General features: G+C 44.1%; 1 protein-coding gene across 7 annotated transcripts in view; it reads right to left on the bottom strand.

The window, feature by feature from the left end:
* The window catches only part of kif21a (kinesin family member 21A), a 76,975-nt gene that overhangs the window by 19,562 nt on the left and 40,536 nt on the right, over nucleotides 1–16,877 (bottom strand). For 5 of the 7 annotated variants that reach the window (XM_045688451.1, XM_014125705.2, XM_014125708.2 and 2 more), the window contains 14 exons: nucleotides 16,794–16,875; nucleotides 16,569–16,677; nucleotides 15,370–15,558; nucleotides 10,908–11,107; nucleotides 10,579–10,686; nucleotides 9,833–9,901; nucleotides 9,213–9,358; nucleotides 8,848–8,992; nucleotides 8,403–8,597; nucleotides 7,948–8,049; nucleotides 7,476–7,641; nucleotides 5,926–5,946; nucleotides 5,013–5,070; nucleotides 4,866–4,920 (listed from right to left, as the gene is read on the bottom strand). In XM_045688451.1, the coding sequence (XP_045544407.1) occupies nucleotides 4,866–4,920; nucleotides 5,013–5,070; nucleotides 5,926–5,946; nucleotides 7,476–7,641; nucleotides 7,948–8,049; nucleotides 8,403–8,597; nucleotides 8,848–8,992; nucleotides 9,213–9,358; nucleotides 9,833–9,901; nucleotides 10,579–10,686; nucleotides 10,908–11,107; nucleotides 15,370–15,558; nucleotides 16,569–16,677; nucleotides 16,794–16,875 (1,645 nt within the window). The remainder of the gene's footprint in view (nucleotides 1–4,865; nucleotides 4,921–5,012; nucleotides 5,071–5,925; nucleotides 5,947–7,475; nucleotides 7,642–7,947; nucleotides 8,050–8,402; nucleotides 8,598–8,847; nucleotides 8,993–9,212; nucleotides 9,359–9,832; nucleotides 9,902–10,578; nucleotides 10,687–10,907; nucleotides 11,108–15,369; nucleotides 15,559–16,568; nucleotides 16,678–16,793; nucleotides 16,876–16,877) is intronic. The other 2 variants (XM_045688452.1, XM_045688454.1) reach the window with 1 other exon arrangement.

Below are 16,877 nucleotides of genomic sequence, written 5' to 3'. Positions count from 1 at the left end.
TCACACACACACACGTCCCCACGAGGACAGTAAAACAAGACCTCACACACACACACACACACGTCCCCACGAGGACAATAAAACAAGACCTCACACACACGTCCCCACGAGGACAGTAAAACAAGACCTCACACACACGTCCCCACGAGGACAGTAAAACAAGACCTCACACACACGTCCCCACGAGGACAGTAAAACAAGACCTCACACACGTCCCCACGAGGACAGTAAAACAAGACCTCACACACACACACACACGTCCCCACGAGGACAGTAAAACAAGACCTCACACACACGTCCCCACGAGGACAATAAAACAAGACCTCACACACACACGTCCCCACGAGGACAGTAAAACAAGACGTCACACACACGTCCCCACGAGGACAGTAAAACAAGACCTCACACACACACACACACACACACACACACACACACACACACACACACACACGGGGATAGTAAAACAAGACACACACACGGATAGTAAGTTAGGTACTAGAGACTAGCCACCAATGTAGACCATTTTTCTTGCACAAGAATTTATTGACGGAACAAAGTCTACATAAATTATAAATGCTGGTTGTGTATTTCTTAAAACTGCTGTATTGTCCAATTGGAATAAATATTATACTAGTGGTATATAATATACTATTATATGAAAATACTAACATTATATAATTAATATAATACTAAAATACTAAACTCAGCAAAAAAAGAAACGTCCCTTTTTCAGGACCCTGTCTTTTAAAGATAATGCGTAAAAATCCAAATAACTTCACAGATCTTCTTTGTAAAGGGTTTTAACACTGTTTCCCATGCTTGTTCAATGAACCATAAACAATTAATGAACATGCACCTGTGGAACGGTCTTTAAGACACTAACAACTTACAGACGGTAGGCAATTAAGGTCACAGTTATGAAAACTTAGGACACTAAAGAGGCCTTTCTACCTACTCTGAAAAACAAAGGAAAGATGCCCAGGGTCCCTGCTCATCTGCGTAAACGTGCCTTAGGCATGCTGCAAGGAGGCATGAGGACTGCAGATGTGGCCAGGGTAATAAATTGCAATGTCTGTACTGTGAGATGCCTAAGACAGCGCTACAGGGAGACAGGACGGACAGCTGATCGTCCTCGCAGTGGCAGACCACGTGTAACAACACCTGCACAGGATCGGTACATCCGAACATCACACCTGCGGGACAGGTACAGGATGGCAACAACAACTGTCCGAGTTATACCACGAATGCACAATCCCTCCATCAGTGCTCAGACTGTCCGCAATAGGCTGAGGGAGGCTGGACTAAGGGCTTGTAGGCCTGTTGTAAGGCAGGTCCTCACCAGACATCACCGGCAACAACGTCGCCTATGGGCACAAACCCACCGTTGCTGGACCAGACAGGACTGGCAAAAAGTGCTCTTCACTGACAAGTCGCGGTTGTGTCTCACCATGATGGTGAGACATGATGGTCGGATTTGCGTTTATCGTCAAAGGAATGAGCGTTACACCGAGGCCTGTACTCTGGAGCGGGATCGATTTGGAGGTGGAGGGTCCGTCATGGTCTGAGCCGGTGTGTCACAGCATCATCAGACTGAGCTTGTTGTCATTGCAGGCAATCTCAATGCTGTGCGTTACAGGGAAGACATCCTCCTCCCTCATGTGGTACCCTTCCTGCAGGCTCATCCTGACATGACCCTCCAGCATGACAATGCCACCAGCCATACTGCTCGTCCTGTGCGTGATTTCCTGCAAGACAGGAATGTCAGTGTTCTGCCATGGCCAGCGAAGAGCCTGGATCTCAGGGACACATTATTCAATTTCTGTTGGTCACATGTCTGTGGAACTTGTTCAGTTTATGTCTCAGTTGATGAATCTTGTTATGTTCATACATATATTTACACATGTTAAGTTTGCTGAAAATAAACACAGTTGACAGTGAGAGGACTTTCTTTTTTTACATTAACATTTTACTTTTTATTTAATGTTATAATATTATACTAATATACACATTTATAGTAATTTCTCATCCAGGTAGAGGATAGTGCATCTGCAGTGGACAGGATACCACTGCCACACCAATTTTGTATTATTTTAGGAGGCTGAAGTCAGGGGACCTAGATATGTTTTTTAGTTTCCACCTCCAACAAAAGTGTGAAAAGTCTGTGGTGCAGAAGGTTTTCTTTTGTAAAGATGGGACCAACAGGAAGTGGCTGTCATACAGTGAAGAGAACCATGCTTTATTCTGATTAATTTGTATGGCATTTGCAAAGCCAACAGAGAATAGCAGACCGGAAGCCTACGCATCAGAGTGGAAGAGCATGAGAAGAGCATTATGCATAGAGGTTATGCTGAGGCCTACTTTCTAAGGTCCTCCAAAGGTAACATTGAGGGCCTGTTCATCGGCAGTCAGATGTCTGCTCATAGAGAGCAAGTACGCAGAAGAAGGCAAGTGCTAGAGCGCATTATAGATGTTGTTAAAGTCAGAAACAAGAGGGGTCTGAGCTACAGAGGCATGCAGTCTGAAGCCGCTTATACGCTAGATGACAGCAGCATTGACCATGGAAACTTTTTAGAGATGATCATTCTGCTGGGAAAGTACGACCTGTGTATGAAAGAGTATCTCACTGCCTGCGTAGAGAAAAGCAGAAAACTGCATGAGTCTGGGTCAAGAGGGGCCAGAGGCTCTCTAATCACTCTATTATCAAAGACTACCATCGATAACATCATTACCACCATCCAACACACAATGCAGGCCACCATAGCAAGTGAAATCCAGGAAGCTGCTATGTTTTCAGTCCAGACTGACACTACGCAGGACATTACAACACAAGATCAATGCTCTGTCATAGTCAGATATGTGACGAACATCATCCATGAGAGGCATCCACTGGACAATACTTTGTCCAGGTACTGAGTGAAGTATTGGAAAACATGAAGCTTGACATCAGCAAGTGCATTGGCAATTCCACTGATGGAGCCTCCAGCAAGGCCAATATGAAGGCTTCTCTGCCCTGCTCTCTGCAAAGTCCACCAATCAAGTGCATGTGTGGTGCTATGCACACATTTTTAACCTTGTTTTGGCAGACACAACAGAGAGTGTCTTGGCAAGTGGGTCACTCATTAACAACATAGCTGTGTTCTTCCATGAATCCTACCAGAGGATGAACATTTGGGAGAAGGAGAGCAAGGACCCAAGACACAGACGTCTTGCTCCAATTGGAGAGACACGCTGGTGGACTAAAGACGGTGCCTTAAAGAAGGTCTCTGGAGCTTTTGGAAATCCAGATGACGGTCTGTATGTTGATGTCCTTCTCACTCTTTCAACCATATAAGATCAGAAAACCATCAACACTACTGCACGGGTCAAGGCACAAGGATACATTGAGGGGTTGCTGAAGTATGAAACAATACTTACAGCTCAGATATTCCTCAGAATATTTCAGGTCACCTCACCAGTCTCAAAATATCTTCAAACAAGTGGAATGGACATTCTGTCTGCACATCGTATGATTGTGTCTACAGAGGAGCAGCTGAAAGGACTGGCAAGAGATCTTGAAAAAGTGAAGGTAGCTGCAGACACATTTGTTCAGTGGGCCAACAGGAAGTTGCAGGAACGGGATGAGGAAACAGAGCTGGAGTTCGAGACCACTCTGCCAATGAAAAGGGCTCGAAAGAAGAAAACTATGTCTGGAGAGATGGCACAAAACAAGACTTTTACCGGGGCAGAGAGTGCATACAGGATTGGTGTCCATAATCAAATACTGGATACAGTTATAGATAGCATCCATCGGCTATTTCTGAGTAATGGCACTTTATATGCCGACATGGCTCTTCTGGACCCTAAACACTTTAGTCAGCTAACATCCAGTGCCAGTGGCCTTCCACAGAGCCCTCCAAGAAATAAGTAAATGTTTGATCAAATTTGACAGCAGAGCAACGGTGGCCAGTTTGCAGAGCGAGCTCATGAGTCTGGCAGAACAGCGGACCAGGTTAAAACAATCGGGATTTGAAGAATACATAACGAGGACTATGGAGGATCATGGATCTGAAGGAAATGAAGACGAGGTGGAGATGGTGAACAATAGCTGTTTATCTAGCAAGGGCTGTCCAGTGTGTTGCTACCGTATTCTTAGTCAGTACAACCTATTGACCGACGCATACCACATCCTGGGCCTTGCTTACAAGTTCCTACTTATCCTGTCAGTAACCCAGGTAGCTTGTGAGCGGGGCTTCTCTACTCTGAAATTCATTAAGAGTAGGCTCAGGAGCACTCTATCAACAGCACCTGGAGGCTTTTGTGCTCCTAGCTACTGAGCGAGATGTTTTAATGGCCCTGGACAGTGACCTGGTTATAGATGGCATTGCTGAGAGAAGTGAGCTGCTGCAGAAATTGATCATTTAAGGAGGTAGGAAATATGTTTATTTTTATTTTATTCTATGACTTGCCTACTCCAGTCTTTTCACCAACACATTTCTTCCTGTATTATTTATTTTACTGGTCAGATGGTTCCAGAGATTCTTGCCACCTTGCTGCCAGTGCCATTATGCCAATATGTGCTCCTTCTAGCCAGCCTCCTCCTAAGAGCAACACATTCCCCTTGTTCTATTTTACTAAAGTTATTGTTAGAAATATTGTTCAGTAATCTTGTTGACATAAAGTGTGACGTGGGTTGTGGTGTATCGCTGGGCCGGTCTGAGTCAAAAAGTCCAGGGTCATTTTTCATTCCCAGTCCATCCCTGCCTACGAGGATAGTAAAACAAGACCACACACACACACACGTCCCCACGAGGATAGTTAAACAAGACCATACACACATCCCCACGAGGACAGTAAAACACACACTAACAGGCTGATAATGGTACCTTGCTCCTTGTTTTGGTCTCTCCACAGAGTTTCATTAGATCTGATGCCAGGGAGCTGGAACGAGGAAGTGGAATACATGAGTTACCATAAAACTATAAGTCAAATGTAAACTAATTAATTTTTTGGGTAATTTGAGTGATACTGACTGTCCCTCTGTTGCAGGACTCTGGGCAGATTCGTCACTGCTGCTGTCATCCCCGTTCTCTGTGAAATGAAAGGACCAAAAACATCAGTTGTACTGTATGTCAGAACCAAACAACATCCATAGAAAATGATTATTCTTTGTGTGTTATGACTAAATCACAACAAACTTAAGTTGGTTTACTTTTGAAGTTCTGTCTAGCAGTCCAAATACCTGCCCATTGTCCAACCAAACATGAAACAAGGGTCAAACCTTTTATTGAACCAAAGGTTATGCTAGTACTGTGTTGGCTACAAACAGATGTTAACAATATGTGGTTTAGATTATTGAACAAGGTACATGTGATGATAATGGACAAGGAGAAGAAGCAGATGATGTCAGCGCAGCGCCATGCCGTTTTATACAAGTTGCTTGAAAAGACCTGAAAAGAACTGGTCCTTGTCCAGTCACTGAGATGGAAGCATTGCCAGGGCTCAGGGGTTGAAAGGGTAAAGAGAGGTCAGGTGTGAGGGGCTATGAAGGGACAGGGAAACCGAAATGAGAGGTCAACAAGGTTGGAATCATTAGTCCGACTGTCAGTATGGTTTGCCTACAGGGTCAAACTGAGACAAACTTCCTGGTTCTACCTGTGAAGGGCGGGGTCCTCTGAAGATACAGGTACAGTACTTATATTAGCAGGTGCTACACTATTAGGCATGGTGGCTGTAACACACTGGGAGAGGGGTTCTTTCACGTTGGGAGGAAGAGAAGGAGGGTCAGCTGACAGATGGAGGGAGGCCTGAAGACATTGCACCTCATGCACCTGCTCATGTTATGTTGCTGAGTTAGTTTCCAGGAGGGGGACCCATGCATTCATATAAACATATATATATATATATATATAGAGAGAGAGAGAGAGTCTGGTGTCTGTTACTTACCCACTGGCATGTTACCTAGCTCTGTATACATTAAGGCACCATGGGCAGGGGAACAGAAAAAAGGCAACACACAAATCAAAAACACATTCTTCATTCATTCCCCCATAATCAAAAACACATTCATTCATCCCCCATAAATCAAAAACACATTCATTCATCCCCCATAAATCAAAAACACATTTCATTCATCCCCCATAATCAAAAACACATTCATTCATCCCCCATAAATCAAAAACACATTATTCATTCATCCCCCATAAATCAAAAACACATTATTCATTCATCCCCCATAAATCAAAAACACATTATTCATTCATCCCCCATAAATCAAAAACACATTATTCATTCATCCCCCATAAATCAAAAACACATTATTCATTCATCCCCCATAAATCAAAAACACATTATTCATTCATCCCCCATAAATCAAAAACACATCATTCATTCATCCCCCATAAATCAAAAACACATCATTCATTCATCCCCATAAATCAAAAACACATCATTCATTCATCCCCCATAAATCAAAAACACATCATTCATTCATCCCCCATAAATCAAAAACACATCATTCATTCATCCCCCATAAATCAAAAACACATCATTCATTCATCCCCCATAAATCAAAAACACATTATTCATTCATCCCCCATAAATCAAAAACACATCATTCATTCATCCCCCATAATCAAAAAGAAAAGGACAGCATATGAGTGCTCAGTCTACTGTTCAACAGTCAGGGCATCCTCCTCAACAGATACTGGTTCAATGGAACCATAACAAAATGTCAACTCCGTAACAAAAAACATCTCTCTATAACCATACAAACCATGAAACAAAAAGGTCAAAAACAGATGGGCTTTCAAACTTGCTAAATAATGGAACACAAAAACGACAGCACCATAGAGGCTTGCTTAGTCCGACTGACATTTGTGTGATTGCAACAATTTATTGGGGCGACTTTTAAAAGCAGCATCTATTCAGGAGGAGGCAACGAGCAACATCAACTCAAACAGGCCCAAATCATCAGGCAGTAGACCATAGCCACCCAGCCCTGGTTCTGGAGGCCATCCCAACAAATCAGTGTGCTGACAAGGTGAACACAAACACGCAGGTACATTTCAATGCCTTTGCTTAGATACTTTGGCTGAATTATTTCTTCAATCCTATATAATTATGGGGTGAGCCAGACCTGTTAGCGCTGTGGGCTTGACCTCACGGACTGCCAGTGGCAAGGGCTGAGTAGGCCTTGGACTGAACTACAGGATGTAGGACTGAACTACAGGATGTAGGACTGAACTACAGGATGTAGGACTGAACTACAGGATGTAGGACCGTAATTTGAGCCAGTTCGCAACAGCAGGAAAATAATCCCCAAATTATTAATGTTTCATTAGGGCAAATCAAGTCTGACATCTTAAAGTGGAAACTACAAACTTTAGAAGCCTTTTTAAATCTTGAATACACTACAAGCTTTAAATTTCCTGTTGATCCTACATCTGTATACGTCTTGCAGTGTGTGGCTGGCAGGTTGTGGCTAGTGCTGTTACCTTGTAGAGCGTTCCCCAGCAGGGCGTCCAGTTCGGGGTTAAACTCAGCCTTCTCCTTCAGCATGTGGAACAGCAGCTGGTTCTGAGTGGCGCTGGTGATCTCAGTCTGCTTCAGCCTGCCCTCCATCACCTTCACCTGGGACTCCCTCTGAGCCGCCTGCAGACCCTGGGATTGGTTAGAGGTCAAAAGGTCAACGGTCAGCTATAAGACGGGTCACTAAAAGTCAGCAATCAGAGCTATGCTTGTGTGTAATACTTCACAGTACACACAAAAAAGATGAATACACAATGAGGAGGGTGCTTGTGCATATACACACACAGAACTAAACACACTTAACAATCGTAGAAACAGACTTTAATTGGTACATATGGAACCTGGGGTTAAACTAAGTCAATTCTAGGAGAAACCAATGGTGTGAGAGACGGGGGTAGGAACTAGGGAGGGACAGGTAAACGGCAGTAAGTTATTTACTCTGTTGATGGCCATAGACATGAAGTGGTCCAGCAGGAAGCGGGCTTCTGTTAGGGTACAGGAGCTGATGACCGCGGAAACATCCACCGTGTCAACCTCCTCCTGTAAATGCAGATATTATGGTCACACAGTCTATACAAACTGCCTAATATCAGCCGAATCACCTTCCTGCTTTTAGGGTACATGTTACCCAAAATCATGGAATAGGTCTCCGGTTTGCCAGATCTGTGCTGCTTGAGAGCTCTGATTGGCCATGGGTGGATCTCAAAACTCTCCTGTCGCTTCTTCCTCTGCTCCACTCCTCAATGTTTAGAGACACTTACTGCTAATGATTACGGTGCGCCTGTCTGTCTGTGCGCCTGTCTGTCTGTGCGCCTGTGTCTGTGCGCCTGTGTCTGTGCGCCTGTGTCCTGTGCGCCTGTGTCTGTGCGCCTGTGTCTGTGCGCCTGTGTCACCTTGGCTTCCTCCATCTGCATAATGTTGGCCTGGCAGTCAGCGATGCTGTCGTTGATGTAGTCGATGTTGGCAACCACAGCGTCCACTTCCTCGTTGAGGGGAAGCACCGCCTTTTCAGCCTCAGGCCCCTCCCCCGCCAGCCTGTCCCTCTTTCTGGTCACCTTCTCCCTCCGCTTGGTCAGCTCCTCACGTTGCTGTGGTGGAGGGAGCAACGATGGAGGGGGGGGAGAGTGGAGAAGGGAGGAACGATGGAGGGGGGGAGAGTGGAGGAGGGGGGAATGTTGGAGGGGGGAGGAGAGGAGCGAGTTTGCCAACGTTTTCAATATTAATGTTAATGCTAACACTGCTAATTTAGCGTAACATAGTATCATACCATATGTAAACAATATTCACCAGCAGTTCATGTTTACCAGCAGTTCATGTTTACCACCAGTTCATGTTTACCTTGAGCAGGCGGTTCATTTCAGACTCCATGTTGGATATGGTCATCCTCTGCATGATGACATCAGAGATACGACGCTCCAGAGACTGCCACTTCACCCTGGCCACTCTGGTGGAATATATGCCTGTTGACCGCCTGTAGTAGGACCTGACACACACACACACACACACACACACACACACACACACACACACACACACACACCACTTTTGAGGCATGTACACTGTAGGTGCATGCAAGTCTCATGTTCTCTTGCTAGAAGCTGTAAAAGCCATACTGATTGCTCTACATACACACCATGCAGTGTAATACAGAAACTCAAACACACACAAAACGGCACCGCAGTGACCTGTTGTCCAGTCCCCACCTGGTTCCGTTGGTGGTGGAGCCAGAGGACTGCAGGCGTCCTGAGGGGGGTCGGTGGGAGGAGTCCTGGAGGGGCTCTGGGAGAGTCACCTTCCTGCTGGTCACCTTACCAGACACTGGCCTGGCCTGTCTCCTCAGAGCAGACACCTGACTCAGAGACACACACCCGTAAGTCGACATTCATCCAACACCAGAATCACCACCGCCTGATGCTGAAGTTTGCTCAACTTAATAGAATAGTATGAGCTTTAGATTTTATTTACACAACTGCCATGTTTCTTGTTTCAGCGATTTTCAGGATGTGTTGAACTCTTATGAACCAAAGCTGTCATTGACATTCTACTCTCTGACCCTGACCAATGGTTCCTACAACCCCCGTTCCCAGGCGAATATCCTATTCCAGGTACCAAAGGTGACAACAGAATTTGGGGGAAAAAAGCTTTAGCTTCTGGTCCTAGAATAAACTTCAAAATTCCTTGAACTTAGATCCAACTAGATCATTTCAAGTTGAGAGTTAGTGATTTGTTGCAGGATGTGTGTAACTGCTCTGTAGTATTGTGTAACTGTATAGTTTATAGCACTGCTGTATACCACATCCTTTTACTACTACGTGTTGCTCACCTCCTCAGTCTTCCTGCGCAAAATGAGCTCCTGTTGTCTCTTCTGGGCTTCTAGTAGCTTCAGCTGGTGCTGTGAAACACACATTTAAATGACATTCAGTAACGCCAGTAGCAGTAAGTTGCATTAGCATGGCATTCAGTAACACCAGTAGCATTAGCATGGCATTCAGTAACACCAGTAGCAGTAAGTTGCATTAGCATGGGATTCAGTAACACCAGTAACATTAGCATGGCATTCAGTAACGCCAGTAGCAGTAAGTTGCATTAGCATGGGATTCAGTAACACCAGTAGCATTAGCATGGCATTCAGTAACACCAGTAGCAGTAAGTTGCATTAGCATGGGATTCAGTAACACCAGTAGCATTAGCATGGCATTCAGTAACACCAGTAGCAGTAAGTTGCATTAGCATGGGATTCAGTAAAACCAGTAGCATTAGCATGGCATTCAATAACGCCAGTAGCAGTAAGTTGCATTAGCATGGGATTCAGTAACACCAGTAGCAGTAAGTTGCATTAGCATGGCATTCAGTAATGGCAGTAAATTGCATTAACATGGCATTCAGTTACGGAAGTAGCAGTAAGTTGCATTAACAGGTGCTTAAAGTTGGAACGCTTAAAATGGTGAAACTGCTACAACTTTATAGTCACTGGATAACGAGCTATAAGAAAACAGTTTGGGTCAGCATGATGAAAAGGCCCGTTTAGCTCCAAGGCTGACAAACTAAGCTACGGATCCTATGGTTCACCTCCTGTTTGCGCTGGTCCTTCTTGAGGGTGGCGATCTCTCTGTTCCTCCTGGACTCTGTCATCCTGTTCTTCTCCTGCTGCTCCTTCATCTGCTTCATCAGACGAACCTGCACAATACAGCGCATTCACATTTACATCAATATCAGTCTTGAATTACTTAACATTCCTAGTGGAGCGATGGAACTCAGCAGCGGAACCTGTTCTGGGCAGTTTGTTCGACTTCATTCCGGCCGATTCCTCCCATCAATATCAGTACCAACAAACATTAACACCTCACAGTGGTTAACAGTGCCGTATTGTTCGTGGTTCAAGTAAGTCTTCTTGCTACCTTTGTCTTCTTCATCTCTGTGACGTCCAGTTGGAGCTTCTTCAGCTGTGTCTCGTACTTGGATTGGTTCTTGAGCAGGCGTGCGTGTTCCTTCTGGGCTGACTGTAGCTTCTGTAGTTCCTTGTTCATGATGCTCAGCTTCTTCTCGTACTCCTGCTTGATCTTCTTAGCCTTATCGTCGCTGCACGTCTCCACTGAGCCTAAGGGGAGGCACCAAAGACAAAAGGGTAATTTTTAGACCCAAGGAATGCTCCTGCCCTGCTGTAACCCTTCACACATGATTCTATTAGCCAGCTGCTCACCAGGGGTCTTATTTACCCAAGGTGCTTGCAAATATACTCTAAACCTTGCCTGCGCCAGTTTTCCTGCAAATGTTGGCAGTTATACATTTTGAACCTGGCAGATAAGTATGTGTATCTCCACGCACATCACAGGACGTCTCTCTTTTTCTGACATAACTGGTTTAATGATTCCCGCTACACAACAAATAGTCGTCTACCATTTATCAAAATCCCCTCCCATTCAATAGCCAAGCATACAGGAAAGTAAATAGACCGGTAGCCTTGACCGTATGAGACATTACGGCTATATTTGCTGTGTTATAGGATTAGGTGCATGACATCATAGCCCATTTCATTTCAGAGCCTATACCAAGGCAGGAGATAGAAACACGATCATGTATTGATGAACAATATAATGAACAACAAGTTGTATTTTGCATAGAATTGAGGGTTCTAACATGTATTTTTTAATTATTCAAAAGGACAATCAATCTTGTCGAATACGCAACCAGTGTTTGTCACTTGCTAGGTGGCACGGATGTTAAGTTTGGAGAAGTCACTAACATTCTGCCCACACCTCTACACAGCTGGGATCAAATTTGACGTTGCGCTTTCTTTTAGGCACTATCATGGCCCAGTTTCAACATCTCCAAATCATAGAGCAAATGAGGGTGTTTTCTTTACCGTAAAAGGTGAATGGAGTGGTGTTATCCAGGCGGGACTGGTCACTACCGCACAAATATAATATGCCTCTGATTTATCAATGAAAACACAGCGCATTTGGGAAAATATTCAGACCCCTTTCCTTTTTCCACATTTTGGTACGTTACAGCCTTATTTTAAAAATGGATTAAAATCATTTTCCCCCTCATAAATCTATATACAATACCCCATAATGACAAAGCAAAAACAGGTTTAGACATTTTTGTATTTATTTTTTCCCATACGGAAATATCACATTTACATAAGTATTCAGACCCTTCACTCAGTACTTTGTTGAATCACCTTTGGTAGCAATTACATCATTGAGTATTCCTGGGTATGATGCTACAAGATTGGAACACCTGTACTTGAGGAGTTTCTCCTATTCTTCTCTGCAGACCCTCTCAAGCACTGTCAGGTTGGATGGAGAGCGTTGCTGCACAGCTATTTTCAGGCCTCGCCAGAGATGTTCAATCAGGTTCAAGTCCAGGGACTGGCTGGGCCACTCAAGGACATTGAGACTTGTCCCGAAGCCACTCATGCATTGTCTTGGCTGTGTGCTTAGGGTGGTTGTCCTGTTGGAAGGGGAACCTTCGCCCCAGTCTGAGGACCTGAGCGCTCTGGAGCAGGTTTTATTCAAGGATCTCTCTGTACTTTGCTCCGTTCATCTTTCCCTCAATCCTGACTAGTCTCCGAGTCCCTGCCGTTGAAAGACATCCACACAACATGATGCTGCCACCACCATGCTTCACCGTAGAGATGGTGCCAGGTTTCCTCCAGACGTGACGCTTGACATTCAGGCCAAAGAGTTCTATCTTGGTTTCATCAGGCCAGAGAACCTTGTTTCTCATGGTCTGAGAGTCCTTTAGGTGCCTTTTGGCAAACTCCAAGTGGGCTGTCATGTGCCTTTTACTGAGGAGTGGCTTCCATCTGGCAACCCTACCATAAAGGTCTGATTGGTGGAGTGCTGCAGAGATGGTTGTCCTTCTGGAAGGTTCTCCCATCTCCACAGAGGAACTCTGGAGCTCTGTCAGAGTGACCATCGGGTTCTTGGTCACCTCCCTGACCGAGGCCCTTCTCCCCCGATCGTTCAGTTTGGCCGGGCAGCCAGCTCTAGGAAGAGTCTTGGTGGTTCCAAACTTCTTCCATTTAAGAATGATGGAGGCCACTGTGTTCTTGGGGACCTTCAATGATGCAGACATTTTTTGTTACCCTTCCCCAGATCTGTGCCTCGACAATCCTGTCTTGGAGCTTTACGGACAATTCCTTCAACCTCATGGCTTGGTTTTTGCTCTGACATGCACTGTGTCGTGTCTTTGGCATCATTAAAACGGAAGACATGTTTATCAAATAACTCTATGTAATTATTATTACGCAATTAAACTGATTAATCGTGTAACTGTAATTAACTAGAAGGTCGGGGCACCAAGGAAAATATTCAGATTACAAAGTTATAATTTTCCTAATATAACTTTCAGATATTATAATATCTGATCTCTGAGTCCTCTGATTAATGATGTGTTATTTACCTCGCCAGTCTCATTCCAAACGTCGTAAATTGTTGCTTATCTGCACGAACCCAGCCTTCACTATGAGTCATCCATACATCAATTGTCTTAAAATCATTTATTTACTAATCTAAGTAATTCACAGAAATGCATAACAAACAGATATGGTTACAAGGAAATGATAGGAGATTGTGCCCTAGTGGGCTAAACCGGCATGGCGGCTTGTTACACAAAGAAAGGGGGTTGGGCTTGAATGGAAGAGCGGGAAGACTGAGGAACACAGAAAGCAGCTATGCTATCGTAAATACATTATCGTATGCATTCTAAATTACCACCCATTTGGAAAAGGAAAATGCAATAAATATTTACTCTGAGCTGCGCTTCGGTAGGTTGGTCGTAGATGCTGGCCGTGTTGGCCAAAAGAGACCTTCCTGTCCTCGGAAGAATGTCTCAGGTGGTAAATTGGATACGTTGTAGTATCGTCGTTGTGTGTTAGACTGGTTCCGTCGTCCGTCCTTTCCTAGCCAACGTTTACAGAGGCCGCTGCTAACTCAACGGCTAGGAAGTATCACTTCTGTAGTGAATAAGAGTTCAAAGTTCATACCATTCGCAACCAAAGCTCATGCTGAGGTTGGCTTAGTTCTGTACTTGACATGTGTGTCCTTTTACCGCAGAGGCTGCAGACCTCACGTACCCGGAACAGGCTGGTTACATTTCGTCACTGGCTTATATAGTGGCGAGGGGAGAAGGGTGTGTTTCATCGTTTATAACCCCTGTCTCTTCACAGGGGCAGGCCACTGATTGGTCAGGGCTCTTTCCTTATGAAAACCCATTTCTCTCAATTGGAAGCTAAAATTACATTTAATCTTCTAACAAACAGTTTCAATATCAAACATTTAAATTGCACAACAATTCCATGTGAATCTGATAACTAGAATGTGTAGACTTTCACAGGTACAGTTTATGTCGTCCTGTCATCAGTCATAATGTCTCAGATGACAACCGAACTGACATCCATACTCATTAAGTACCTGGTATATTTCCAACTGGTTCTATTACCGAAATATAGTTCCTTTCCCCCCACTTGTTTGATGTTCCCAGACTCTCTATATTTAACAAAGGCTATTCAAAAGTCCTTCAGTAGGGTCAGAGAGAGAGGGGAAGGGAGAAAGGTATTTATGGGGGGGGGGGTCATAAACCTTACCCACAGGCCAACATCATGACAACTGTCAACTGTGGGACCTTATGTAGACAGGTGTGTGCCTTTCCAAATCATGTCCAATCAATTGAATTTACCACAGGTGGACTCCAATCAAGTTGTAGAAACACCTCAAGGATGATCAATGGAAACAGGAAGCACCTGAGCTCAATTTCGAGTGTCATAGCAAATGCTCTGAATACTTATGTAAATTTTTTTTGCTTTGTCATTCTGGGGTATTGTGTGTAGATTAATGAGGATTATATATATTTTTTAATCCATTATAGAATAAGGCTGTAATGTAACAAAATGTGGAAAAAGTGAAGGGGTCTGAATACTTTCCGAATGCTCTGTATGTTGCGTATATGTTTCTTATTAAATTCTGGCATACGTGGAGATTCTAGGATTTGCGTGCGCCACAAATAATTGGGATTTATCCAACTTTCGCATACAAATCCTAGAATGGCAAAAAAATGTAAGAAATGCACGCATGGTTGATAATTGAGCCCCAGGACCTCAAGTGATAAGCTGAATCAGGTGTGTTAGAGTAGGGGGTAAAGTAAAATCCAGCTCTCCAGTGGAAGGTTGCCCTGCCCCCCCCCCCCCCCGCTTTAAAATCAACAGATGGAATCATCTGTTCAATATCTTTCGTGTCACTGGTTCAGCAAAATCAAAACTCTTCACAGTGTCAACTGTAGCCAGTGACGGCCTTAGCCGTACCCCATAGCTCTGCAGCAGTCACACCTTTCACTTCCTACCGTGATAACGCTTACCCATGTTGTGCAGCACCCGGTCTCTCTCAAGCTGTGTGTCTCTGATCTTGCTCTGCAGCATCATCAGTTTCTGTTCATACTGCTGCTTGAGCGTATGCAGACGGCGCTGGCTGTTCTCCAGTTCGTCTATCAGCTTCTGCTTGATGGCGATCTCACACGTAATGTTGGCCAGGTCCGCCTGGAAGTTCTCTGGTGGGTGAAGTACAATCACATGGGTTTCACAGACACAGACATATTTAGTAGATCTCAACACAGTGATGTTGGCCAGGTTCGCCTGGAAGTTCTCTGGCTGAAATATAGTAAACATGGTGGCATATACTTTACAGTAGCTGTTACACACCCTTTAAAATAAAACATATTGCCTTTATCCAACCATTACATTTACATTTTAGTCATTTAGCAGACGCTCTTATCCAGAGCGACTTACAGTAGTGAATGCATACATTTCTTTTTTTTTGTGCTGGCCCCCCGTGGGAATCGAACCCACAACCCTGGCGTTGCACACACCATGCTCTACCAACTGAGCTACAGGTAAGTTAATGAAACAAATTTCTCTATCAAAAAACAATGTCTCATTTTGCAAGAATGTTAGTTACTTGATGCTACAGGGAGTCTCTAAAATAGATAGCACTCCAATTTTTTTACATGCACACTAATAAATTGATATTAAACTGATTATGGCAGTAGGCTGAGTATGGCATTAGTCATGTAAACACCTTACTCTGTTTATCTTAAGTCAGTGTAAGGTCATAATCAAAGTATACACCGATTAAAACACCTGGTTTTCTGAGCAACATTTCAAACTATTAATACATGTAAAAAGCTAAAATCGGCGTTCCAGCAGAGTATTTGATCTGTGTATGTGATAGCCCCGGGTAGCACCAGCCTCCCTCTTACGCTCAAGTAAAGTGAGTTCCGAAAAACTTAAAGTATACATCTTAGAAACAGTTTACATACCAATGTTATATGTCCGTGGTAGAACGTTTATTTTGATTGGTGATTTCAGATGTGTTCACGGAAACAGGTCTATTAGGGAAATTGTTCTTGCAAAGCATGTACACGTTTTAAACAAACTAATATATTAATCTGACTGTCCACAATAATCGCATTACTGTGTGCATGTAACCCTACTCACTGACTCAAACATGGAGAGCCATGCCCCTTCTATACATGCTATTTCTACAATTCGGCTATTTTACCTTTCTCATCTGACTCAGAGTCTGAATCATCAGAGCTCTCCTCCACATCCATCTCCTCCTCTTCCTCCTCCTCCTCTTCCTCCTCCCCTTCCTCATGGTCACTCCCCTCCTGAGGTCACAAACAAAAATAGAATAGAAAATGATCCAGTGTCAGCAAAATGGGGTGGGCAAAAGCACTTCTCTTAATCCTGAGATATCATTGGACTAATAGGTTGTGAAATATACCATCTCAGGCTCGTCATTGGACCGCTCAGTCAGCTCTTTTTCCATTCCTTGGTCATTGTCGGGGACTTCTTCCTTGACGACACT

This window comes from Salmo salar, chromosome ssa10 (assembly GCF_905237065.1).
Source record: "Salmo salar chromosome ssa10, Ssal_v3.1, whole genome shotgun sequence".
NCBI classification, from domain to species: Eukaryota; Metazoa; Chordata; class Actinopteri; order Salmoniformes; family Salmonidae; genus Salmo; species Salmo salar.
This window is presented reverse-complemented; position numbering and strand designations above follow the sequence as displayed.